Here is a 27,079-nt window from a genome sequence, read left to right as displayed (position 1 = left end):
TAAATGATAAGAGGAGCTGTAAGTTTAAATTTATGTAATTGTATTTTCAAAATCACTGTTGAATATTTTTCCCTTTTAAAAGGAAAATGTGCATTATAAAAATACTATATTTTTACTTTTAATGTAATATTAAATTAAATATGTGGTTTAATAGTGTGTTTTTACTTGAAGTGGTTCTGTTTGTAGGATTTGTATGCAATTCTGTGCTAGGACCTGATACTGAGGCATTTATTTTCTGCTGCTCACTGACTGATGGATTCTCTATTTTTGCTGGCTCTTTGTTTGCTATTTTGTATGACATGGAAGTGATTTTTATGCCTGGATGAGCATAACTTTTTAATTTTGAAAAGAAATTATGTTATCTTCTACAAAATAAAAGCTTTGTCCCAATAGTTAGTGTTCATTGTAACACAAGCTGTTGAAGTTTCCTATTCCATAGTATGTCGAACTTCCAGGTATTATACGTAAAATTGCTGACTTTGCAGTAGTGCTAATATTATCATCCCTAGGATTTGAGGTATGCAGCACAATAAAAGAGGTCAAATGGAAGGAGCAGAAGTAAACCCTGTATTTCTGGTCTCCTTCCATAATCTAGATACATTCAGAATTGATGCTGAAATGGGATTCCCTACTTAGGCAGGTACTCAGGCTGCACCCAGTGCAACGTCCTCTGCGTATCTCTCCTGGAATAGGAGGGAGGACCACTTTTCAATAAGCAGCTAGTTATATATATGCCATGTATATGCAGTTTGTGATAGGGCTTATAAAAAAGAAATAATAGAAACTAAATACAATTTAAAATACAATTTAAAAGCAAAAAATACAAGTGGGAATTCTGCTGACATTGGAGATGAAGTTCAATAGCTGAGTTCTACATCTCCTTGCCAGAAGACTGGGGAAATGAAATGGATTGTCAGAAATATACCCAAGTCTTGGTATTTAAGACATTTCTAAGACAAAATCAGTGACAGATGTTTCTGGGTGTTAGTGTGGTGTCTGAGGTGAGATTTTTTCACCCGAGGAGGTTTTGAAGAACATGCCAAAGATTCTTCCAGAAGATGTCCTAGTCACAGTTTCAGAAGGCAAAGATGCTTCTCTAATACTGGGTACCTCATTAAAAAAATGTTTGTTTTGGTATGTGTTGTCTGTAAAACAACACTTTTACAAGAATTTTTTACCAACATCTTAGTTAGTGGGAAAGTTTGTGCATTAGACAGACAAAGGAAATCTAACTTATTGCAGGCTTATTGGAAATCTCTGGATAAATACACTTAATTTATATGGGAAAATATGGAAATATTCTAAAACCTGCTTCCTAAATAGTCACATGTGGCTGTATGACATGTGATGCAATGACTTGTATTTCAGTAATGGAACTATATAAATACTGCATCTTATTACTAAACCCAGTGTTTTTTCCATTAATTTGTCATTTTTTTTCAGTGAAAAGAGAATACAAAGTATTATGAATATAAGGTAGCTGTGTCTTTTCTACGAAATTTGGTGAACATGTTTGTTAATCTGGCAGTCATTTTTATTCTGTAATCTTCTAGGAAAATGTACAGAACTAAATATCTAGAGAAAGTAAAAAGCAGTGCTCCTCTGTGTGGTATTTAATGTGGTCCATCGTACAAGCAATGATAATATAATTACGCAATTATTGGTATATTTTCCCCTCTGGAGGCCTTATGTAGCTGATTACCAGTGCACCTTTTAATGAAATTGCTACAATTCAATAAAAATGCTGCCAAGACTTGAAATAATTAGAATTTGCCTTGCCAGAAGTCTTACATCTCCTTCCTCAGTTGAACCTTTTCTAAATAGGCATTAATTCAGATTGCAAAACGATTCACTGTTCTCCAGTTTTCTCATTTCTCTTCATTAAAACTACCTTTCAGTGCTTTTCAGAAAACATGCTTTTGAGCCCCTGTTGCTCATTACAAGGAACATTCGTTCAAAATGGAGGTTGAAAGATACTGCACCTTTTAATGAAAATGTCAGCAAAGAGAAGTGAGAAGAAAGAGCCGTTCAAGGAATAGATGGGGCGCGCGACAGCTGAATATGAATACACTATGCATTAGTGTATTAGTGTATTCATAGTGCTTCTTCATTCCTTCTAGTCCTTTCCACACTTATTTTATAATTTGTTTATTTATGTGTCTAGCAGCTGACAAAACTAACTGTGGGAACAGCTGGTTAATAAGTAATTTTGGAAATTAAAGGAAGGCAATAATTCAGTAGTAGAGATTAGTCTAAATGTATAAATCTCAATATTGACAAGTGTTGTGGAAAACAATTGCTCTTTTTTTTTTGCAAATCCTACTTCTGTATATTTAGCTGTCCTGTATTTCTCTTTGAATAAGAATTATCAGGTAGTTGTTTTAAGCATAGGCCATTCAAGTTAAAAAAAAACATGGGTCAGTCATGCTTTGGATTCGGTTTTGTTCATTAGTACATTGCCTGTAGATTCCTTCAGTGGTGGGAAGTTTAGGTATGAGAGACCATAGTGCATCAATGGGGTATAATAAAATTAATCATATAGAATAGGTTGTAGCTCATGACTTCAAGAGACTGAACTGCTGTGGTGCATATGGTGCTCCTTCAAAAAACAAGCCTCAAAACAACAGAAAAAGCCCCAAAGCCATGACTTCACAGAAAAAGAGGATTCAGGAAAGTATCATACTCAGACTTGGAAAGGAGGATGGTGTTTGATCCTGCTGTGGCTATTCAGTATTGTGCTAAACTCGAATTATATTCTGTGTCTGCCTTTTACAAATTCCTCTATTAGCAGAGTGAGGAATGCCTGTCAGAAAGGGCAATCTGCTCGGCAGGCAGGGAACAGTAGCCTGTTTCCATGGCTGGAGTTTCCTCATGCCAGCAAGGGAAAACAAAACGAGTGGGGAAAAGGAAGGTACATCTCTGTCTCTGGAAGGTGCAATTGCTTTTCCCCAGCCCTCTGCCTTGGTGGTGTTGCACTTACATGGACGGGACAGCTCTCACGTGGTTTTGGAAGTCATGTGCAGAATCTGCTCTGCTAAGCCTGCTTCCAAAGTACAGAAGCAAAGTATTCCTAGCTACATCCCTAATTGCTGTGGCAAGATGCCCTCCAGGAGGATGTGCTGGCTTCTACCCACAAGCAAAGGATCAGCCCAAGTGCCCATGCTTATCCTGCCTGAAGATCCTGTGAATGTCTCTCTTGGAGAGTGAGATGTGCGGGGGCTGGAGAGCTGGCTGGATTTGTCTTAGTGCCACCTGTCTCTGCTGCTGGCTCTTTCTGATTCACCATATCTCATTCAGAGGGCTGCATAACTTCTCTTCAGGTGTAGCTGGGTGTCTGCTCAGTCACCTGAGCTGTTTTCTCTGCAAGGGGTAAGCACCAAGTGCCTTTTATTTGTTCTGTGGAGTGCCCTCCCAGGGCATAATTGTTTCTTGTGGGAGGTCCCTGTAGGAGCAATCCCAGACTGGGGAGCTGAAAGCTTACTGTGGGGCATCACTGCAAAGGGGGACATCTCACAGCCACAGCCATGGTCTGGCTGCCTCCGGTTCTCCATGCTCATGCCTCCACAGATGATAAAGACAACTATTGTTCTAGCCTCCTGCCACTTCCTCTCTCAGGTTTGCCATGGATTGGAATCAGCTGGCTGGTTCCACACTTGCTCTTTATGCTGGGAGATCCCTGTTTTGCCTTGCTGCTTGCAGATGGAGTGAGATTGGCTGTGCCTTTGAGTGCTGGGCTGGCGAGCTTCTGCCTTCTGCCCTCTACAGTGCCTTCCTCTGCCCCCTTTCCTTTCAGAGTGAGGGGGCAGGCAAGGCTGGATGAGAAGACAGGGGTTGCCCTCATGCAGCTGGTTAAAAATCAAATCCTCTCCCCTGGTTTTCTGCTTAGTAACATATAAGCACCAAGAATACAAAACCTCAGAGCAAGCACAAGCTCATGAGCTTGGTGTTTCTGCTTGGGAAAGACAGCATTGAAGAGTCTGTTGGTCAGCAGATAGCACTGGCCCTGTTAGATGGGTTAGAAACAAACTGCTCAGTTCTGCAGGGAAGCCTAATCAGCTTAGACCCTTAAATATGTGTCTGGTGACAGTTATTTTTTGGTCTCTGAAATGAAGCTAGGGCAGAGGAGATGGTCAGCATTTTGTCAGCAAGGATTTGTGTCATTCATATATGCTGAGAGTCTGTGACGCTTGTAGGGACAATGATGTCTTTGGTTTTTTTTGGACTATGTCTTTGAGGAAGACACTAGTATGGGTGTTGGCATGGATGGTTTCTTTTATGAAGTAAGAGCCTGTACTGCTATCTACCTTTTCCCCCGCAGCCTGGCTGAAATGGGTTCTGATGTAGCTTTCAGATCAAATCATTTAAAATTGACATTTGCCATTGCTAAACTTTTCATCTAGCATAAGGGAGAGTGTCTGTTTAGCGAAGTGGAACAAAACAAGTAAGCATATGATAGCATCTCTGCTTTGAAAAATCTGGGAGATTTTATACATCAGACTAAATTCAAGTTGTTTCAGTGCAATTAACATGCAAGTTTGACGCTTTATTTTTTTCCTTGGGGCATGAAATGACAGGACAAAGAAAATATAATTGAAAGGGTTTTACATTCATGTCCATCATAGCATATGTCAAGTGTCTTAGTGGCTTTAACAAATAAGAGGCAGAGTTGGAAGGGCGATAGTCTTCAATTAGACACGTATATAAATACTATAGAGAAGAATGAACAGGCTTCTGGCTAGAACCTCTGCACTTGTGTAAAAGAGATGTTTTTGCTTCTCCTCTTCTTTCAGACCTGCAGGGGACTTGTGTGTCTCAAAATATGTTCATTTTTTCTAAGAGGTTTGGGTATGCTGAAAGGGAATTTTACCTCCCTGCAAGCCATGTCTTGCTGATATCCCCGGACCCTTGCATCTACAACAGTGCTACTACTTTAACTGATAATGCATATCTCTTGTTTCTGCTCTCTTATGTTGTTGTAGATGAGAAACCGCGGTGAGGGAGGTCTGTGTGATAGCCTTTGAAATGAACCCAGTGCTCAGAATGCATAGGCACTCTCCAATTGTATCTAATCCCCACAATCTTACACAAAAGTTGCGGGCATTTTGTCACTTGAAGTTTAGCTCCTCTGTGCGTTTATCATAGAACAACATTAACTGCTTTAGAAATCATGGTCAGGATCAGGTCACAGCCAGGTCATAGCTTTCATTGTGTGGTGTTTGTACAGCTTACATGATGATGACTATGGGGGTTATGGCAACTGCAAGGGGAAAAGGCAGAAGCTCAGAAGAGACTGCCATGCCCTCACAATGTGTCCCAGCCCTGGGGGAGGCAGGGCAAAGGATTTGCTCTCGCTGAGCAGCAATGAACCTGTTGTCAGGGCGCTGCCAGTCCCATAGGCTTGGCAGAGAGGCTGGTACAGGATGTGAGCAGTTTGTGGCTGTACTGTGAAGCTGTGCTGTGCCTCTGTCTTGGGAGATATTTGAGATGAGTTTAATGTGGATGGGGGTGGGATAAGGCACAGGGGTTTTTGTTTTGTTTTATTTTTCTCTGGAAGCTTGTGTTATAGAGCTGCCACAAACTTCTTGTTCCTTTTAATGTTTAGATAAGAGTTGAAAGAGGAAGCTGCCACAGAGGGACTAACTATTGGCTTAAGGTTGTGCAGGAAATCTGTGGCAGAGCTGGGAATAAAATCCACAGTGCTCGACTCTTCATCTTATTCCATGGCAGTCCCACATCCTTTGTTTGCTTGGCAGCTGGAGATGGTTTCTATTTGCTTGTGAGTGTGATGTGGACTTGCACTTGATGTGCTTTTCCGTGCTACGGCAGTGTTGTGCTGAGGCTGAAAAGCTACAGCATAAATGATATTTTTTCCCCAGGATGGTGCACTTCTTAGAGCTTTTTTTGTTTGCACATCCCTTAATTGTTACAGGAACATTCTGCTGTCCTTATTCATATCCCTGCAATTTGACCTGCATTTCCTATCAGTATTATATAGAGCTGTTTGATTTTCTAGTTCCTTGAGTCTGGTTTTCCAGATGTTCCTTCTGCATGCAGAAGTCACAACTGCTGTACTCCCTCTCTTTCCTCCCTCTCCCTTCATTTTTAGGGCTCAGGGAGCTGCTTGTAATATATTCATATATTCTTTTTTTTTGATTACACAGCCTTGTTCACAAGTGATCCCAGCATTGTAGTTTTTAACTCAAATTTGTTATATTACAAGGAGAAGCTAGAGTGGTGGAAGTGAATCTTTTCAGCAGTAGGACACAAAATTAATACATCCAAAATGGATCTTGGGCTGTCCAACTCTGAGCTTGGCAATTTGTGTGATTTTTTTTTTTTAATTGTTAATTATGAAATATTTTCCTTTTTCAGCTTATTTTTGTTAGCATATAATAACTACACCTGCAAGTTGCCCTTGAGGACAACTCTAGTGGGTCCTCTAGAGCCCCAGTGTGGTACTCTGGCTATGCAGTGTATGGGGAATGTTGGATGTTTTGCAGTGGGATCCACAGTCTGTGATTGACAGTGGGATCACAGAACCCACTTGAGTCCACAGGAACCATGTGGGCAGAAGATGGGTTTCCTCTCTTCTCCTCGTCCTGAGTTGTTCCTGTGGTCAGGTGTCCCCCTCACTGAGATGGGGACACCCAGCTGAATATTGAAGTAGCAGTCCACCTCCTTTTCCAAGTTGTAAGGAGATAGAGAGAGAGTGGAGGCATGCCCATGTATGGGTCAGATAACAGAGTAAGGATTCACATCCACACCTGGAAAACTTCAGGGGAGACATAGCGGTGTGTTCCTCCATCCCATTGCTCAGAAAGTTTACAGTCCCACTAGTGACTGGTAAAGTCATGGTTCTACCTGGGCTGAACATAGAGCCCTGGTAGGAGACAGCAGACACTGTATCCCATGGGGTTTGGCACTTTGAGATCTCTTACTATCCCAGGCATGTAGCCTGCCAACACAACCGATTCCTGAATTACTAGTGTGAGTGTCATGGTTATGATTACATGGTTGATGTCACTGGAGTGCCCAAGAGCAACAGTGGGCCTGGAAGAGCCCCATCACTTGGGTGCCGTACAAATGGAGCAGTGTCAGATGTGAGTCTGAGAAAAGATGAAGAGAGAGCAGATGGACACATGCTGTGGGGATTAGTGCACTGGATTACGAGTTGTTGCTTAAACTCTCAGATTTCTGTCGCTTAATTATTCCTCCAAAAAGAAGGTACAAAGTCATTCTCATCTTTGTAAATACCATTTTAATTCTTTTTTTAAAGACAGACTGCTATTTAGGTGCATAATACAAAGCAAATATAGTAGTCATTGCATTTACAACCTGTTGTCCTTACACTGCCATAGTTTTCTTGGCAGTGTAGAAGGCAAGAGGAAAAAAAGCCCTTTACATTGTGGCAATTCTTTGCAGAAGGCATTAATTCCATTTGTAAATTATTCTGCTGAGAATTCATAGGCTGCGTACAAGGAACCGTAGCAAAGTCATGTTGAAAGATGAGTGATAGTTCACCACAGTGTGCTTGTTCCCTCTTCTCCATTTTTTCCCCAACTCCAGTACATAACATATTTCTTGTGCTTCTGGAGGAAGTCATGCCCTGCTGCATTGTTTACCACCTTTAAAACTTTCCAACAACTTGCTAGATAGTCCTTATACTAAGTGTTGCAAAATTTTGAACTCCTAACCTGAATGGGTAGGATGAGAGCTAGGGGAAAGAGTAGGTAAGAGTCATAAACGTTCCACAAAAATGCGAAATTCTGTTTTTCTAATCCTTCTGGCAGTTATTTTTTGTGGCATGCTTGTTTGTATGTTCAGTCATGTGAGTTTGTGCAGGGGATTAGTGGACCGCATGTGGAAAATCTCTGATCGTGCTGGAAAAACAGGCGCTGGTGGATTGGATTGGTCTATTGGATTTAACATTGATAAATCTTCATCTGAGGGAGATGGGGAGAGAACCAAGGGCTCCCTTCAAAACCCAGACCACAAACAAAGTTATTAGGCTCCACAGGTGGTCTACCATCCTTTGCTTCCTACTTTGTGGTGGATTTGACAGGAAGAGGAGCAGTTACCTGACCTGGTCTTAATCCAGTATATACCTTAAGAACAACTAAAGCTGTGAGATGAGTGAATTAAGTCTGGAGAGTATAACCTCATCCCAACTAATTATCCAATTGTTTTTCTTGAACGTCTGTTGTTATTTGTGTGGGTAGGGAAATTCAACCTCTGAATGGAGCTGCAGAGTGTGTTTTTGCATGCGAGTGGTGTTGGTTTTTGAGAAATGTTCCCCCCCAGCTCAAGCATGGCTATTACATGTCCAGTCCAGCTGTGCAATACTGTACTGTGCATCAGAGGGACATGAAGCGATCTGTATTTATAGGACTATTGAGCCAACATTCATGGGTGGAAGAGATTATGGCTGCAGAACCTGTCAGCATTTACACACAACACAGTGATGTGTATGGTTGGACAGATCCATCCTCGTGTAGTAGGTCAGTTATATTAATCTTTGCACTGCAACCTCCAGTGGGTCCCTTTTACTCTTCAAACCTGTTGGTGATAGCCTACACTCTACCTTCACACACCCTTGGCCCTAGGGTTGGGTGCTTCGGTGGGTTTGGGAAGGAGGAGAAGCCCAATGCCTGTCTGCAGTACTTTACAGGCTGGTTTTGTCTGGGTAGTTTGGAGTGTACACTTACCCTGTGTGTCATTATTTGGCTGTCTCAATACCTCCAGGAGGAAAGTGGAGGGAGCAGTCCATCAAGCCAGGCTGGGTCGGTATTTCCTAAGGGGCAAGTAAATGAGTTTGTTGTCTGTGTAGCTCTGGGCCCTTGGAATGAAGCCACTCCTCACCACAGCTGAGAGCATCTGTCTGCGTCATACCAGGTGTTGGGAGCTGAGGCCAGGCCATCAGCAGCATGGCCCCTAGTTCTGGTGAAGGAGGGCTGCCCCATGGTGTGATGAGGGGCTACTTTGGTGTTTGCTGCATGGTGGGGGCTGTATGACCTTCTCAGGACTGTGCTCCTCGAGGGGGTGGGCAGTGGGGCCAACCCAGTCCAGCCACATGTGCACCTCCCTGGCAGGCCCCAGGCTGAGGCCTTGCTGGCTGCAGGCGTGGAGTGGTGCCATTGAAGGTTATCCAGATCTTCTCCTTTCTCAACCTTCCCTGACTTGTCTGTGAAGCTACTGCCAGATTAGATATACACCATGTTGCACTTCTGTTTTATGTAGCTCATGTGATTTTTCTCTTGGAACTGCTCTATGGTCTGTGGGAAGCAGCAGAGAAGTTTTCCAAAGACATCCCCATGAAGAGCCTGCATGGTCATATATAAGACCTTCTTAGAGGTCTTTGCCCTCTGCCTTCTCATATGCCGAAGTTCCTGGCTCTGATCTGAGGGGTTTGCATATCAAAGGTCTTCTTGCCTCTACCCTGCTGTCAGGCACCTCTTCGTCCACAGCAAAGTATTTTTCCAGCTTTTGTTCCTGCCCAGCCACTGTTGACTGGGACCTGTGCTTCTGAGATTTTGGACTTTCACTCTTCTCATTTGAGCTGCTGTATTACAGCTTGGGCTCACACCTCCACTTTGAGGGACAAGATTTGAAATTAAAACTTGATTTTTTTCTGGCAATTTTTATTTCTAGGGTGGTTGTTTATGTGTTCAGTCATTGAAGCATATATGCAGGGTGACACTGGAAAAATGACTGCCAGTTGAGTTTAGCACTGATAAATAAATTCTAATTTGAAGGAGATGGGTAGAAAATGAAGGCTCCTTCCAGACCACAAACAAAGTTATTAGACTCCACAGGTGGTCTACCATCCTTTGCTTCCTACTCTGTCGTGGATTTGTCAGGATGAGGAGCAGTTACCTGACCTGATCTTAATCCAGTATATACCTTAAGAACAACTAAAGCTGTGAGATGAGTGAATTAAGTCTGGAGAGTATAACCTCATCCCAACTAATTATCCAATTGTTTTTCTTGAACGTCTGTTGTTATCTGTGTGGGTAGGGAAATTCAACCTCTGAATGGAGCTGCAGAGTGTGTTTTTGCATGCAAGTAGTATTTTCATTGGCATGACTACTACTACACACGGATGTTGTACAGTCTTGTACAACTGGGTGACATGAGTTAGCAGCATAGTTACTGCAGGCTAAGGATTACTCGTAGGACTAAAGAGTTACTCTGAAAGGGGAAGGGTTTGTTCCTGCAAGATCACCTCTACATTTACATATGTTCTTCTGGTGTACAAGTAGGTCCATAAAAGTAAGAATTTATCTGGTTTTTTGGTGTGAACTCCATTTTGAAGGTTCACTAATATTTTCACATCATGGGTGTGCTAACTCAGCAACCCCCTGCTTGGTTTGTCTTAACAGTGGAGCGAGAGAACCCTGCATGTCCTCCTCCTTTCTCCCTGTGGTCAGCTGGGAAGTGGTTGGGAATGGTGAATTAGAGCTACTAATTTTACAGAGCTTTATTTCGTGAGAACTTTTAAAACTTTGTGTTATGGCATGTTCAGTGAAAAAGAAGCTAAATGGTCATTTAGAGCAGCTTTTGTGACTGGGAGATTGATGCTGCAGTGAAACTAATTTTGTAGCATTGGGATGGAAGCTTAAATATTTTGCATGAATTTTTTTTTTTTTTAATGTAAGAAATGATGAATTGGAACTTCAGGTAAAGAAATAAGCAGGTATGGAAAGCGTGTACTGATGCCTTCATTAAACTGGATACTGCTAACCTAAGTGTGAGTGGACCTTCTGAATACGTGAGAAAGCAGTTATAAAAAGATCACTGTTCAGTAAGGAGACTATAGTTCTTGGCAACACACTGAGTAAATGACAAAGAATGATTAAAAGTGCTGCCATGTAGAATCAGGCTCATATGTTCTTGAATATAATTTTTAAATAGCTTGGGTCTGTTGTCATTCAAAAGCCAAAACATTGCAGAAAGTGGTGCATCTGAAACTTTAGTTTCAAAAGGTGTTTTAGAGGCTGGTTTCCACCTGCAGTGGTTATTTTCTCTGTGTACCAAAGGCCTTACTAGCCAAAAGGTGTTTGTAGAATTGCACAGTGCCATTGCAGCTTAGCATTTTTAAAGAAATAACTCCTAAAATATTAACTGCACATATGCAACTATATATATGATAACTTTGCTGCAGAAAGAATGGAGTGTTATAGGCTGTTGTATTGACAGGCATTGTTTTGTGCTTTTTTTTTCCCCCAGGTGGTTCACTGCCCCATGAAGAGTCTTCAGTGGTTGTGAATAAAGGGGAGGAATTAAGGCTGAGGTGCAATGAGGAGGGACCCGTGACTTGGAATTTCCAGAACTCAGACCCATCGGCAAAAGCAAGGAGTTCTAATGAGAAAGAGTGGTACACCAAAAATGCAACAGTCAGAGACATAGGCAGATACATATGCAGAAGCAAAGGGAGTATTGTCACCTCTTTTTATGTTTTTGTTAAAGGTAAATATCAATGAAGGCATTATTTTTGCTTCCTCCCCACTCCCTTTCCCATTCCTAAAATAATAGGACAATAAATGTTGGAGGAGGGAATGAATTTGAAGTACAGAGGGAGAACGCAGTGTGATAGAAGAAGTCTTCTTCCCTGTCCAGTAGGAAGAAACCTCACTCTTGGCTTTGCTTGCACCAGAGCAAAGTTCTGGATGAGTGCCTCTGTACATCCCCATTATTTTGTTGTGAAGTATACCAAAGCTTTCTTTCTAGACTCTAGCCAGGTGACCTGAGTCTGTTGTATGAGTCAGTTTTACTGTGAGGAAGCAAGCAATATGTAGAAATGTCTTTTTAATTACACACCATCCATCAGTATAGAGTCATATAAGGCTTGGTCCCAAGCTTTTGATTTAGTGAGGCAGTTAGCCTAAAGGATTTGGTTTTTTTGAGGCCGTGCTTCGGGCCTCAGCCAGCAAACAGAAATGATTCCTCTGCCTCCAGCTTCTGATATACCTTGTGACTGATCAGAAACATCTCAGACAGGAAAAAAAAGTGCTTCTGCTCTGACACATTTTTTCAATCCTTTATTACTCTTCTTTTTGCAGTGTTTTCTTCAGATTTCTTCTGTTTTTGGCTCCTAATCTGTGACTTCATCAACTGCCCTCAAGGTGACAGTTTATTATGCCTGGCATTCCCTTTTACTTTCCAAGGAAAGTGGTTATTTTGCTTCTTCTTCTCATAGCTCTAGTGGTCTTCCTTCGCTGTTGATGGAAAAAAGTCCTACAGCATCCACTTTCTTGGAGACGGCATTCTGTGTCCAATGGGGATGTCTCAAAGAGCCTCTTCTGAACCCTGCCAATCCTTTGTAAATTACTGCAAGGTTGTTCTCCAAGACAGGGAGATGGCAACACAGCAAAGCATATTTTCCCAAGGGAAAATATCTGGCATAGTGGCCACGCAAATGCTCTTTTAACAACGAATGCTCTTTTAACCACTCGTGAGTTGTCCAAATAGCCATGCATGTTTCTCTGAGACTACAACTAAAAGAAATCTGACATGTATTTTACCTATATGTGGCCAACAATGTTGACTTTATCTACCACGATTGTTTTCCTGAAGGTCATGGTAATTATCTCAGACAGCTGTGATCATAGAGAAGTTTTTGCCTGCCGTTACAAGAACGACTCCTTCATCTCAGGACACCAGGCAGTCCTCCACCAAAGCTTCAGGGAAGTTGTGTGGCCTTCATGCAATACATTGTTAACTTTTTTGTGTCCCTTGTTTGAAAACTGTGCAAGCTTCCCTTTGACAAGTTTCTGACAGTGAAATAAGTATGTTTGTGAGGTTGGCTATCATTTTGCAATAGGTTCTGGCTTAATGACATCTTACATAACCTATAAGATGCTGCCATGTGCTCTGCTGCTTGTGGCATTGCCACAAGCACCCCATACACTTTCTGCTTGTAAAGCTGAAAGTGAAGAGAGAACAGGACCAAGAACCTTTATCCTGCACAGTCCCAAGTGACACATGAAATGATGGCGTCTGTTTATACCTCACATTCTTCTGGATCTACTAAACCTAAATTTCCTATGTTTCTGTGGCCAAGTGTTGACAAACCATGGGCGCTTACCTGTTTCACCTTTCTGTTTTGGCTGAAAGGGCCTGTGTTGTGTCTATAGAAGCAGTTTATGTTCTGATCCAAGCAAGACTAGTGAAGATCAAGTTAGTTCAGACACCTACATAAGAGAGAAAAATCTTTTAATTTTGATCTCAAGTATTTTCAGATGCAAGCAATGATTAGCTCCACCATATCTTGTGTTGGAAACTTGTGGTATGCACAGAAAGCAAGTAAAACCCAAGATGTACATGGGGTGGAAATCCATGAAAGGAGGAACATGACCATGAGCAGCTTTGTTTGTGCGTGGATTCCCTACAGGAAATCTTTCCATGTCTTTTCACTGTGATATGTCCCTTCTAGAGGGGGATTGAAGATGCAAGAGGAGAACCTCAACAATTCTGCTTGCCCCAGTCAAGGCCTTCCCCACTATTTCAGCTGTTAGCGAAACAGGTCTTTGTTTCTTTCTTCTGTTTTCAAAAAATGTCATTTTTCTTTCTCCTGGGGAGCCGTACTTTCTGCATAATGAAGATATCTTGGCTCTGTCCATATTGGAGAAAAAGTGGACTGAGTGGAAACCAATCAGTTAAGTCTCTGTTAGCAGGGACATTTAGATGAGCTTTTCTAATCCATCCTGTTCCAGCTCAGAAGTGACATCTAGTCATAGCATTTATCTAAGTATCTCTGTGTGCGAAAGGTCACATTTTCTGTTCAGACATGCTTTACTTTAGTTCTAGACTGATGCTACAAAACTTGTAGTTTGTGGGGGCATCTTGGGTGGTAGTATAAAATGAGGTTGAAGCTACACCCTCACTCTAAGCTAGAAACCAGCCAGTAACTTCTCTGTTCGGTGATGAGCAGCATTCGACTTAGCAGATTGCTTACGTAAAATCCCATGCTTCATTTTCAGCCTGGTACTTGTTGTCCAAAATCTTAAAACCAAATTCTCTTAGTCTTCCTTGTTAAGTCATGGTTTGTTGATCTCTAATCATTCAAGTTGTAAGCATGTTTGCAAAAAAGAAAGAAAACTTTTCCCTCTGTTTTTGTGTTTCTAATTCATTCTACTCTGTAGGGAGGGCAGATGGAATCTGAAATACAGAGGGTTTGTCATCACACATTCTTTTATTTTTGTGTTTGCCAGGTTCTTTGCATTTCAAGGTCATGACCTGTCATGGGCTCCAACTTTGGTTGTAAAAGTTTTTAAAGTACTATATGTTTGTGTGCTGTGGTTGGCTAAGATGAAATGCTTTAGAAAAGTTACCTTGTGAAAGATTGCATGATGATTTTTCAATCAGATATGCTGTTTGTATGCCCAGTTTTTCTTCTAAGGTGGCTAAAAATAATCCCTGCTTTCAAGGAGGGGAGAGAAAGAGAGAAGTTGTTTGATGCTTCCTCTGGTAGCAGTGTGTGTTCATTTAGATTATATATTTTACAGAAGTGAAAACCATAATCTAGGTGCTTTTCAACTTCCATTTGCTCATAAATTTCTTCCAAATCCTCCTGTGGGCATGAAACCTTACTGCCCTGCCACTAGCTAAAAGCAAATTACTTTTAATGGTCTGTGAAAATCTGTTTACTGTTGTGGGAATATTTTGGAGCTAAACAAGGCAAAAAACTCCTCCATCTCCAAATATAAAAGCAGTAAGATTATTCTGAGTGCACATGATTCTTTAGTGTGTCTAGTATTGAATGCTACTGCATATCTCCTCTCATGCTGCTCTTTTAGGACTAAATTTAATGTCTCTTGGTAAACATGAATTGGTCAATACTAAGTTTTACTGTCTGAAAGTAAAACTTTCTTTGATATAAGTGCCCAATTGCATAGTTCTAGGGTCATCAGAAGTTCCCTGTGCAATGCCAGCTTCTCTGACAGATCTTTGTGTTTCTCCACAGATCCAAATGTGCTCTTCCTCGTTGATTCTCTGATCTACGGAAAAGAAGACAGTGACATACTGCTAGTGTGCCCGCTAACAGATCCAAATATTACGAATTTCACACTGAAAAAGTGTGACAGCAAACGTCTCCCAAAAAACATGACATTCATTCCCAATCCCCAGAAAGGCATCATTATAAAGAACGTCCAGAGGTCATTTAAAGGCTGCTACCAGTGCTTGGCCAAGCACAATGGAGTTGAGAAGATATCAGAGAACATTTACCTGAATGTGAGACCAGGTAACGTGGGATTTTTGCCTTTGTATACAGCACCTGGTTCTGCTCTTCACCTTCCAGAAGCTGATGGAAGGGGCTGTGAAACCTCACCACTGTTCAAAGGAAAGTGATGAGCTTAGAAAGCTTGTTCTGGGCAAATTGTGTTGGAGCACAGATTGATCTCTTGACACTTAGCTTGTAGATGTGCTGAGAAGGTTTGGCCATGATCAGTTTTGTTTTCTGTTCCTGGTGATTTCCAGGAGGTTTTTTCATCATTATGAGAAATGCGGGTTGTGCTGTTGAACTCTGAGGACAAAACTGTGCCTTGAGGTTTGGACAGGTTTGTGCAAGCAAGATGGAGATTTCAGTGCCTGACTCACATGTCTGTCACCCACAAGTGACAGCAGGAGGAACTGATTGATGGCATTGAAGAAGAGGGATTTGGTGGAGAAGCAGAACTTGGGGAAGGAGAAGGTCCTTGTTTCCATATCTGGGAGTGAAGATGATCAGAACAGCATTTGTGCGCTCAGATCGCGATGAGGAATGTGTTGTGGCTGACCTGCTACATGCACCAGTGAGCTTGGCAAACCTGTTGGTGATAGCCTACACTTGACCTTCACACACTCTTGTGCCCTAGGGTTGGGTGCTTCGGTGGGTTTGGGAAGGAGGAGAAGCCCAATGCCTGTCTGCAGTACTTTACAGGCTGGTTTTGTCTGGGTAGTTTGGAGTGTACACTTACCCTGTGTGTCATTATTTGGCTGTCTCAATACCTCCAGGAGGAAAGTGGAGGGAGCAGTTCATCAAGCCAGGCTGGGTCGGTATTTCCTAAGGGGCAAGTAAATGAGTTTGTTGTCTGTGTAGCTCTGGGCCCTTGGAATGAAGCCACTCCTCACCACAGCTGAGAGTGTGTCTCTGCTAAGGCCTGTGTGTGATGTGGGGGCTGCAGTGGGGTCTGGGGAGAGGGCATCCCCTGTCTGGGCACACTCATAGGCTGTACACTAGGAGATTGCCTTGGCTGCAAGGGCATTTCTGCTCAGGTATCTGGTTGGGTTTTTGTTATTGAAAGGAGAGCAGCACATGGGGGCTATGCTGGTTGGCTTTGTGCTTCCTATAGCATCCATCTGTCAGCAATGCTATCCCAGTGGTGCTGCCAAGGCTGCTGCCAAAGGAGGGCTGGGCCAGCGAGCTGGTGTGCATCTCCCTTGTTGCCTGCACTGTGCCAGGTGTTGGGAGCTGAGGCCAGGCCATCAGCAGCATGGAGTTCTGGAGAAAGAGGGCTGCCCCATGGTGTAATGAGGGCACATGTTGTTGTTTGCTTCGTGGCGGGGACTCTGTGACCTGTCTGGGGCTCTGTGACCTGCCCAGTGACATGCTGCTTGGTGGTGGGGCAAGGACTTGAGCAGTGGGGACCTTCTCAAGTGTGGAGTTTGGTGTGGCAAATTTAAAAAGTCTTTTTTTCTTGGTGATTTGGAAATTCTGATGTAGTGAATTTTAAGGAGTTATAAAATTTCAATTAATGAGAAGATAACAAAAGTTGAGTCAGTGCAGGCATCTCTGGCATTTGCCTTCAACAAACAAAAATCAAGTCCATTCTTGCTGTCTCTACTGTTTGTTCTGTAACAAGTGTTTTTTTCATCTGTTTCTTCAGTGGTGTCCAAAGAAACCAGCTGTTTGACATAACTGATGTTTCTCTGACAAAGGAGGGTGCAAGTTGTAGTATTGGACTTTTTCATTTTTTTAATGGATAAAAGCTTGTACTTGCTCAATACAGTGGTGACTTCAGATGGAAGAGTGCTGAGCTGGCACCATTGCCAGCAGCCCATTGATGGTGGGCAGCCGTAGGTGGCTGGGGGCACCTCAGCACTCTGCCCATGTTTTCTGTCAGGGAGGAAGCCTGCAGTAAGTGGAAACATCTGCTGAAATCCATCAGCAGCATTATCACTCTGTCTTGTAATTACCGTGTGGTAGTGTTCAGTCCTTATTGAGTTAAAAGGTAAAAAAGGTAAAACTCCCACTTTCTCCTTCTCTCAACATTTAAATGCATTGGAGACCCTTTGTTGGGTAATGTTTTTGTAGCTACAACCGTGGCACTCAGACCTCCAGATCTGAGTTTCTGGTGCAGAAAGACAGGCATCCATGAAACAGGGAGCTGTGCAGGTGCACTCAGACTCACACCAACTACAACAGCACAGGTAGAGTTTATGTCCAGCCCTTCTCAAAACAATGAGGGGCTTTATGGACTTAGGGCTTGTTTTTTTGGATGTCCATAGATGTTTCTGACAGATGAGAACACAGAATGCCTTCTGCACCAGCTTCCTCCTGTCTCTTGGGTACTGCTGAATGCTGGTGTGCATTTTTGTGTGAGCCTTTATATCTGAAGAGAGCAACATGTTTCTTCTCTTCTGTAGCCACTTACAGCAACATGAGGAAAACATTATTATTAAAGTACTAGTACCTGAAAAGCCTGATGTTTTCCTAAGTTTCGTACAATTTACCTAAGACAACTACAAAACCTGTGTCAGAGGCAAGAAAAGAGTCTGGATGACCGTATCTGATATATGTTGCATTCACAGAAAGTGAGTCATCCTGTGTAAAAGCCCTAGTGGGAAGTTCACTGGAGTCTAATAAAATAAGAAAATTTAAAGAAAGGATGAAGAAAACAGAAAAACAAAGCATGAAGGGAACAGGGGAAGAGCTGAAGAGCTTTGTGGAGACAAGAAACACACAGTCCTCAGATATACTTCACTGTTGACAAAAGACACCCAGTAGCAGAACAGGGGTACCACAGCTACTTGTAGCCACCTACTCCTTGGGTGACAAATTCTGAACCATCACCATAAGCAGAGGTTGTAGTGCTTTCAGAGGCAGGTGTGCAGAAGTCCTTGAGCTTTACCTGTCCTTCCTAGGCTGTCCATCAGGAGTTTTTCAGGGACCTGTCAGACAGTACTTTCTGTCGGCTGTAATGTTTTGTAATTAAAATTTGCATTTAGTGCTAGGCCGCTATTCTTCAGTGACTGATCCTCACCATGTTTTCGGTTCCATAGTGCTGCCTTTTAATCACTGTCATGGAGTGAATCATCTCATTGATGGTTCAATATCGTTCAAGTTTCTTCATGCAAGTTACTATGCTCTAACAAATACTATCTAACTTTTAAGTGTAGTTTGAAGGGAGGTTGAAGCAGAAATGTGCTTATTGTAAAGGAACAATTGTGTAATATGTTAGAAAAATTTGAATACATATCAGAGCCTTGATTTTATTGGAAAGTTAATGACTGTTGATTTTTATCCCCCCTTGGAAGCACTGGAACTAATGAAAAATAATATGCTTCTAAATTGTTTTCCAGTTCACAAAACTCTTCCTGTCATCACCTTATCAAAAAACTATGAGCTTCTCAAAGAAGGGGAAGAATTTGAAGTTACATGCATAATCACGGATGTGGATAGCAGCGTACAAGCTAGTTGGATTTCTCACAAAAGTGGGGTAAGTTCCTTTAAATCTGTCATGTATACTTCAGCACAGTTCACAGACCCTCTGTAGACATTCACATTTGTCTTGGCTACTTGATGCTATGTCAGTTTGGATTTGTTGCATTTACAAAGATCCAGCATCCCACAGTCTGATGAGGGAGCAACAACAGTCCTATGCCCATGAGGACAGCTGGGAGGAAAAGCATCTGCACAGGCTTCTCTTCCCAAACAGAAATTAAAATTAGGCTCTTCAATGTGAATTTTAGGTGACCTCTATTGGGCCTCCTAAATATGGAAGCATGGAGTGCCTACACATCACATTGCAATCAATGGGAGCTGCAAATATCAGCACATGGACTGCAAATTACATATTCTAGTTGTTATCATTAACAGTAAAATACCTGCTAATTAGCATGGGGTTGTGTGTGACAGGAATAGTAGTAAGCATTCACAGGAATGATTAATTCATTTGAATTACATGGTGTGCCTCACTAACTGGAAAAGTTCTGAAAAATGAACCAGTGAATGGGCTTCTGTCTGCCAGAGATAGATGAGGTTACTGACTGTCATCACCAAATTAAATTATTGACAGTCTAGGTGCTCCAGGAGAGTTAGTTACCAGCAGCACAACAATTCTGCGGAAGAGGAGCAGAGAGATCCCCATCTGGGGTAAGCCAGCATGCTGCCAGCTCTGTCTTTGAAATGAGCAGCAGGCACTGGGGTGTTTTTGAGAATGCTTCTAGGTCTTCTGGGTATACCCTGAAATTTAAATAAATTAAAAGCCCTTGTGAAGACCTTTCAGTAACTCCCACCATGCTAATTGGCTGGTCGTTTACTGCTAATGGTAGTGAGCAGAATACGTAATTCTCAGTCCATGTGTATGGAAGAAAAGACTTATGTGATATTTGGATAAATCCCATCGCCTTGGGCACATAATGAACAGGAGTCCCATTCCCAGGGGCTGGGAATGCCATGCTTAGCTAATCCACCAGCTTTGGCAAAGCTGTTCTTGCTAAGTGCTCTCTGCTCCAGAAATCCCAGCTCACAGCTCTGAAGGTTGAGAAGGTCTAAGTGACATGAAGGCGGCATGGGACATGCAGATCCATTTTTGGTCCTGTGCCAAGGTCAGCTGCAAGCCTTTCATCTGAGAGCTTCATTTCTTCTCTCATTCCCTTCCCTTTGCTTTGTTATATGTGATAAAATAGAGGCCTTCCCTTCAGTTTTTGTGCTTTATCATCTTTTGCTTTATGAGTAAAAGCTACAAGGAAAGTATTTTTGACCAAATAAGTTTGACCTTTCTGCCTTTTCTAGTAAATAGCAGGAGATGCTGTCTTTTAAATACTGACTATCAAATTGATTTTGTATTGAGAGAGTACACATAAATTTCATATTTAAGGAGATTCAGAATTACATTTTGTCCTGAATAGATGAGAGGAAAAAAAAAACGCTTTTTCTGTGTATGACTGAAGTTATTGCCACTTTTGAAAATTAGTAGAATTGTTATAAGCAAGCACATCCATACTAAATAAACGTCTCTTGTGATTATTATAGCTCAGGAGGAATCAAAATTGCATTGAGAAGCTTTAATTTGTGTAGAAGCTCTTGGAGCCTCCAAGAATTGAAATAATTCAATTGGAAAATCATAACAAGTCCAGGTCTGCATTTGGATTAATCAGTGTAAATTTTATCAGTCTTTCCAGCCATACCAAACATTCTCACAGAAACTAAAGTCAACACATCAAAGTATTAATTTTTTCTATGCGTATTCATAGGGTCATGTTATACTTAAGAGAATGAAGTTTCCAATTGCATTTAAGAGTAGTAAGTATATATTGCTAAGGACCAAGTGTCAGAGTGGGTACCAGAGGAGGGATGCTGTGTAAAGCCTGCTGTCAGCAGGGCTCTGCAGCATGCCTGCAATCAGAAGATGCTGTGGCCTTGGGACATAGAACAACACAGTTTAAAATGAAGCCCCAGGACCTTAAATTCTCTTATGTAATTCACAAAATTACATAATCATTGCAACCATTTGAGCAGTCAGTGAACTTCAGGCACCACTTAAGTGGTGAACCACCCTTCAGAGTTGCAATAACTTCATATAAGGACTGCACTTTCTGAGCATTAGAAAAATCAGCACCCGGTGGTCATGTTGCATTAAGCCCTACAGCTAGAAGCACTGTTAGTGTAAATAAAACGTTCTGTTGGTTCCTCGCCTTCATCAATATCGGAAATGTATCCAGAATAAGCTGGGCCTGACCTTGGGCACAACACCCTTGTCATCATGTAATGGAAACATTTGAAGAAGTTAGAGTTTTAGTTTCTTGGCTTGGGCTGGTCTCCCCCCCTTTGGCTTTCTTGAGGCAGGTGAGCACAGCCCCACACTCACCCCACCCCACGTTCTGGCCTTACAGGGGAGCTTGAGGAGAAAAAAAAAAAGAACAATAAGAGGAGGGGATAGGACTTAGGAGAGAGAACATTGTCTCCCAAAGGCAGCTGATCACACACTTGTTTTGCACGGAGAGATTCTAGTGACAGGTTTGTCATGCTGGCTTATTATTCCAGTTTAAAGTTATGAATATTAATATAGCAAAGTTATAATTACTTCTATTTTTAATTTATCTAGGAAAGATGATGCATACACAGTGTTTTAGTTGTTAATTGTTTTTTACCGACAGATTGTTACAAGCAAAAGCAGAAATTTGGGTGATTATGGATACGAAAGGAAATTAACATTGAACATCCGTTCAGTGGGAGTTAATGATTCTGGAGAATTCATATGCCAAGCAGAAAACCCTTTCGGAAAAACCAATGCCACAGTGACCTTGAAAGCACTAGGTAAATGCTTTTTGTAGAAATCTTAACATTTCTAAGAGCGGGAGATGAAGAGTGGGAACAATAGGGAGTCTTCCCTCCCTTCTTTCTCCTTTTCCCTAAACCTCAATGAGTAAAGTTGCTTTTCTTAAAAGGTTATTGCTGACTGGTACCATATGGGATGGCTCAGGAAGTGTTGTGGTGTTTATGACTGCTTTGATTTCTGTAACCCTTTGCATGTTATTGGAAAGTGATGTTAGAACAACCACCCAACAGTGTTTCCATCTCTCTGGTTTGTCTCATCCTTCCTGGTTTAATTTAAAATTTAATCCAGTTTTGATAAAACAAGTGATTTACTTTTGCCTAAAGCTGTCCCTGTGCCTAAGTAATTTGGCAGCACAAGCACAAGACGCGTCTTTAATATCTGCCTTCCAAGAATGGGAAATTTCACTGACAGTGTGTCAATGTTTTTACGTAAAAGCTATATTTGTACCTCTGTTTAAAACGATGCTTTGAGGAACATTGTGATGTGCATAGACGGCATGAAGTTGTTCCAGAGGTCACCCCCCTATTAAACCCACTATCCATCACATCTACATGTTTTGGATCATGACCTTAAACAGTGAGAAAACTCCCTTCCTCCTCTTGTTTAATAACAGGTGCATTTGGAGTCTGCTATATATTAACTTGGATGACACACAGTGCCTTTTGAATTTTAAAGCTACTCATTTGATAAATTAAGTACAAATAAGGACATCTTGGTATGTTAATAGTATCATTCTGGTCTGTGTAATTGGCTACAACTGTTTCAGTTCCATACCATTCAAAGGTGTAGTAACTGAGGGAAGTGTAGCCTTGGATCCTGTTTTTCTTTCAAATCCGTTTTTCTGTTTCACAGACACGCACTCCTGCAACAATGCTTGTTTTGCTTTCCCTGGTAACATAAAGAAAACAGAAGTGTTTGACTTATGTGGGTCAGATCTTCAGCAAAGCTGCAGAGGTTTTAAGTGCCCTTTACCTTGCTCTGCCGTTGGAGGGGGTAGGGCTCAGAACTACAGGGATGTTTTCCTCATTTTTTTACAGAAGAGACTACATTCATATGTAAAAGAGTGAAACAGTGTGAAGTATGAAAGAAAATCTTTTCCCCAAGGGAATCAATGTGAAAGCTTCTATTATAAGAAGAGAGAAGTTCTTGACTGCAGAAATTCTTAGTACTACTACGTATGCAAATGTGGCTTTAAAAAGGATTGACTTTGGAAAGTCTGGAGTTTAAAATAAAGGATGGTATTATAAAAAGTAGAAAATAAAGTATCAAGTTTTTATTTAGTAACTTTGTATTTAATAACAAAATGCCAGAGAAAAGGTGGAATCTTTTCTTTTTGAGATACTTTTGTCCCCCTACACTCTCAAATTTGACTTAAAATTTTTAAGCTCCAACTTCTGGATACTTTTCACCATTCATTCAGACTGATTATATTTACCTGAGCTGTGAAGCTCCCAGGGTCCTGGGAAGTGGTATATGGTATGTACTGGAGAGATCCTGGGATTGCATCAAATCCTAAATCACTGTGGCTTTAACATTAGCCAAAAGATTTACAAGAAATAATGTGTGTTTTTTGTGTATTTAATGTGTATTAATTTATCTAACTGTAGACAGTTACTAGAACTGCATTCCAGGGACCAATAGCATCATAATAAAGTTTTATGTGAAAGCTCTTGTGTCTGATTTTGAATGTAGGTTGCATAGAGGACCCTGTGTTTATACAGATAACAGAAAAAAGCTCTGCAAAGGAACTACAAATCTTAAGTTTCCAGATTTGAAACCTTTTTCTCTTTTCTAGTGAAGGAGAGCATTTTAGAGCATACCTACCTGCTGTGAATTTACTTCATCCTTTCTTCTCCAAAGCACCTGTCAAGTGCTCTGGCAGCTCCATATGCTTTCACCAAGCCCCACTGGCTCTGGTTTTCCTGAGCTCGGGTGCCCAGCTGGCCCCAGCATTTTGATTACTAAAGAGTGGGAAGAAGCAGGGATCTGAGATTGATTTTAGGTCTAAATTCAAGCTCTCAGTAAATGTGTTTCCTTTTAATTGCAATCTGCCCATCAAACTGATAATTCCCTTATGAATTTGTGTAATAGGACGGAAAAATTTGTCTTTTCAAAGTAAATCCTGAAGCTGATGACTTTATTAATGAAATTAAAACTGCTACAGCAAGGATGTTGTTAGACATGATATTTTGGAACGGAACTGCACAATGGTACATGGTATCTGCCAAATAAAAGATTAAGACCCAGCAGCAGATGTACAGAAATGCCTTAGTTTAAGACGATTGGTATCCAGGCCTATGGACTTAGCACATTTTTCTCTAATTACAGCTTTTAATAGCTTCATTTGTAATGTTGTTCTTAATTACACTTGACAAAGAAACATTAAATACTTTAGTATATTGTCATAAATGATTTTATATTGCTTTTTTCTTAGTTCTTTTTTACCAGACAGTTAGCAACTCTGATTTTTGGAAAAATATAAATACTTGAGTAGAATCAAACATGTCCTGGCATTTTTCCAAAAGCAAATAGAGGATATTTGTCAGCAGAAGATGGAATTATGGATGTTAAGGCACTAAGGCTGCTTTAAGTCCTGTGTCTCACTGCTACATATATAGGTATTGTCCTTGGTTTTGGCAGGTGAGGGTTCAAGTTCTGCTTTGCAGATCAGGTTTTCTGTTTCACAGTTGGATCACTGATGTTGAAGTACTCTAAGCGTGGTTAGAGTACTGTCAGTCTTCTAAATGGCCTTGAAATTGTTTTTCTTCTCCTCTTATGACCATCAGCTAAAGGATTTGTCCGTTTGTTTGCAACAATGAATACCACAGTAGATATAAATGCAGGACAAAATGGAAACTTAACAGTTGAATATGACGCATATCCAAAACCGAAGGAAGAAGTCTGGATGTTCATGAATGAAACATTACAGAATTCCTCAGACCATAATGTCAAGTTCAGGAGCGTGGGTAATAACAGGTAATATGCATGACTGTAAGTGCTCTTGATTTCGCTTTGGAACAGCAAACTAGAGTCTGCTCTGGAAAGAGGGAAGTGGAGATGGTGAGAAAATTGTTACTATAGAAGATCTTTCAGTACATGTGGCTTGCCACAGTAACTGGTGCAAAGACTGCTAACCTCCATGTGGAATAGCATTGAGCTAACCACACCATCTGAGGACCAACATGCTGTATGCTCACGACTCACTTACATTCCTGTCCAATGAGCAACAGTGAGAATTTGGAGTTGTTTGTGTGCGGAAACTCCCTCTGCTGCTTCAGCAGACCCCAGTGCTCTAGATAAAAGCTTATACTTTTATTTCTGCTGTGCACTGTTCTTCCCTGATCCCTGTCCTCCATGTGGTCTAGATTGTAAATCTGGGTTCCCTCCTCAGTGAGAAGAGGAATGGGTGGTGGTGCCTGCATGAGGTCTGAGCCTGGTGCTGAGCTGTCACCAGGCACACATCTGGATGTTGGAAGTCACAAAACTTGTGGGTATTAGAAGTGCAGGGGCTGTTGTAATGCACGATAAGAGTGTTTGCATGGACTGTGTCTGCAGAAAATGACACGCTATTAATTCCCTCCTCAGCTTCCGTGCAGCAAGCTGTGTGCCTTAGTAATGCTTAATTTTTTTCTTTACAGTTATACAAGTGAACTTCACCTTACACGATTAAAAGGAACAGAAGGAGGCATTTACACATTTTTTGTGTCCAATTCTGATGCCAGCTCCTCTGTAACATTTAATGTCTATGTGAAAAGTAAGTAAAGTGAACAGTCTGAAATATTTCATTATCACAGTCATTGTATTTTATACAGCATAATATATGCACAAGATGTCACAGCGTGGTTCAGCATATGAGAGGCTTTCTGAAGTGAAGCACATGCTGGAAAACTAAATGTCAAGATATAAAAGTGCAGAGTATTTACACAAATCCAGGTAGTATCCAGCGTGACCTTACATTCTAGCAAACATATTCCAGAGATTACCAGAGAGCAGCTAGGTGGTTTATACAGAAAAAAAGCCCTGTAGCACCTGGAAACATGATCTCAAAAATAAGTATGTAACATAAACCTTTTATAATTTGAGGTGGAGCAGGATATACAGGCATTATAATTTGCGTTTTTGTCAACCAAGTAAAGATATCAATTGTTCTTAATTTGTTTGACTTGAATTTGAATGCTTGTCAAGGGAATTACTAACATTTAAATGCCTTTTGGCATCTAAATACTTCTGTATAATAACATAAATCACCATTGCTTTAGAGAAATCTGCATAGCTTTACAAATATGTGTGCTGTCATCTTTGAGAAGTGCTTATTAAGAAAGAGCATTGGCTTCAGTTCCAAATAGCATTCTTCAAGACAAAAGCTAAACTTCAAAAGTAAATCAATGAAACCTTCAGAAAACCCTGTCCTTAGCAGAAGCATCCACTTAGAGCATTTGATTCTCTCAGCAGACAGATATTGGCAGCTGCTAAAGGCTAGGCTTAAGGAAAATTAAACCAAGAGAGGGGACTGCAGGCAAACTGGAGAAACTAGGGCGAGGTAGGCAATGATGCCTTTGAGCCCAGCAGGAGGAACTGTATAGAAAGTAAATGAATGTGCTGTAAATGCAGTTTTGTGTTGCTGCTATGCTTTAGCAGCAGTGTGTCCTTTTCCAGGCATAGCTTTATGAAGAGGACTATCAAGACTTCCACAAATGCATCAAGTCCTATATATTAATTTCTGAATTCTTCTCATTTATCACTGAAAATCAACATTTGTAGCATCTCTATGCAGTGACATAGTTCGGGTCAGAAATGTCACTTGAGCTCCTTTCAGAACGTGGTATTTCTTCTTTCATTTCTGAATGTTGTCATTTCTATTGTACCTTTTCTGTTTCCTAGCTGTGATTTCTGAGATGAGGGCACTGGTGACCTCAGATGTCTTTTATCTCAGTGCATGAGTGTGGGTTACAGTCACGAGGGATAATTCTAGTATTTAACAGATTAATGGAGCAAATTGTTGAGCCAGAAGTTTAATTTCTGTGAAGGAATGGGAGAAATTCCAGATTACCTGTGGAACTGTTAGTTCACATGAAGTTGGATAGTGTTTTCCAACTCACGATGTCATACATGTACTTGGAGCGAGAGGCTGTTCATGGTTCTCACAGCTCTCCCAGGCTCTGCAGGCTTCTTGGACATAGTCTGGGCACAAGAACTCAAAAAACCTAGCCAAAAATAACCTAAAAAACCCAGTTTTGTCATCATCAGGTGTCAGTTCTCAATGCAGATCTCCATGTTGCTGCTTTTGAGGTATGTGCTACTTGATAAAAGCTGAAAATCCCTGTAGATCATGGTTAGAAAACCAGACTAGGAAGAAGATGGTGAAGCAAGATGGACAAGGCAAGAGGGAGCATAGACAGTTTAGTTCTTCTGAATGGCTTGTCCGTACAACCAGCAAGTCTGTTTCCTTCTTGCTTCAACTACTGGTCTTGTAAGTAGGAAGATCAGTCTTGGGATGCCCTGAGGACATTTAAGCAGTCCCATGGAGCACGTTACCA

At 41.3% G+C, this 27,079-nt stretch overlaps 1 protein-coding gene across 3 annotated transcripts in view; it reads left to right on the top strand.

Annotated features, from left to right (window-relative positions):
• Positions 1–27,079, top strand: part of KIT (KIT proto-oncogene, receptor tyrosine kinase) — a 57,145-nt gene that overhangs the window by 7,336 nt on the left and 22,730 nt on the right. Inside the window, exons 1-7 of one of the 3 annotated variants that reach the window (XM_064652865.1) lie at positions 8,930–9,140; positions 11,227–11,466; positions 14,963–15,241; positions 18,562–18,698; positions 21,361–21,520; positions 24,329–24,518; positions 25,181–25,296. In XM_064652865.1, the coding sequence (XP_064508935.1) occupies positions 9,008–9,140; positions 11,227–11,466; positions 14,963–15,241; positions 18,562–18,698; positions 21,361–21,520; positions 24,329–24,518; positions 25,181–25,296 (1,255 nt within the window). In that variant the 5' untranslated portion in view covers positions 8,930–9,007. Of the gene's footprint in view, positions 1–8,929; positions 9,141–11,226; positions 11,467–13,076; positions 13,523–14,962; positions 15,242–18,561; positions 18,699–21,360; positions 21,521–24,328; positions 24,519–25,180; positions 25,297–27,079 lie in introns of those variants that run through there. The other 2 variants (XM_064652866.1, XM_064652867.1) reach the window with 2 other exon arrangements.

The sequence above is a fragment of the Pseudopipra pipra genome, chromosome 4, assembly GCF_036250125.1.
Source record: "Pseudopipra pipra isolate bDixPip1 chromosome 4, bDixPip1.hap1, whole genome shotgun sequence".
Classification (NCBI taxonomy): Eukaryota; Metazoa; Chordata; class Aves; order Passeriformes; family Pipridae; genus Pseudopipra; species Pseudopipra pipra.
The sequence above is the reverse complement of the archived record's forward strand: the minus strand, read 5'-3'. Positions and strand labels throughout refer to the sequence as shown.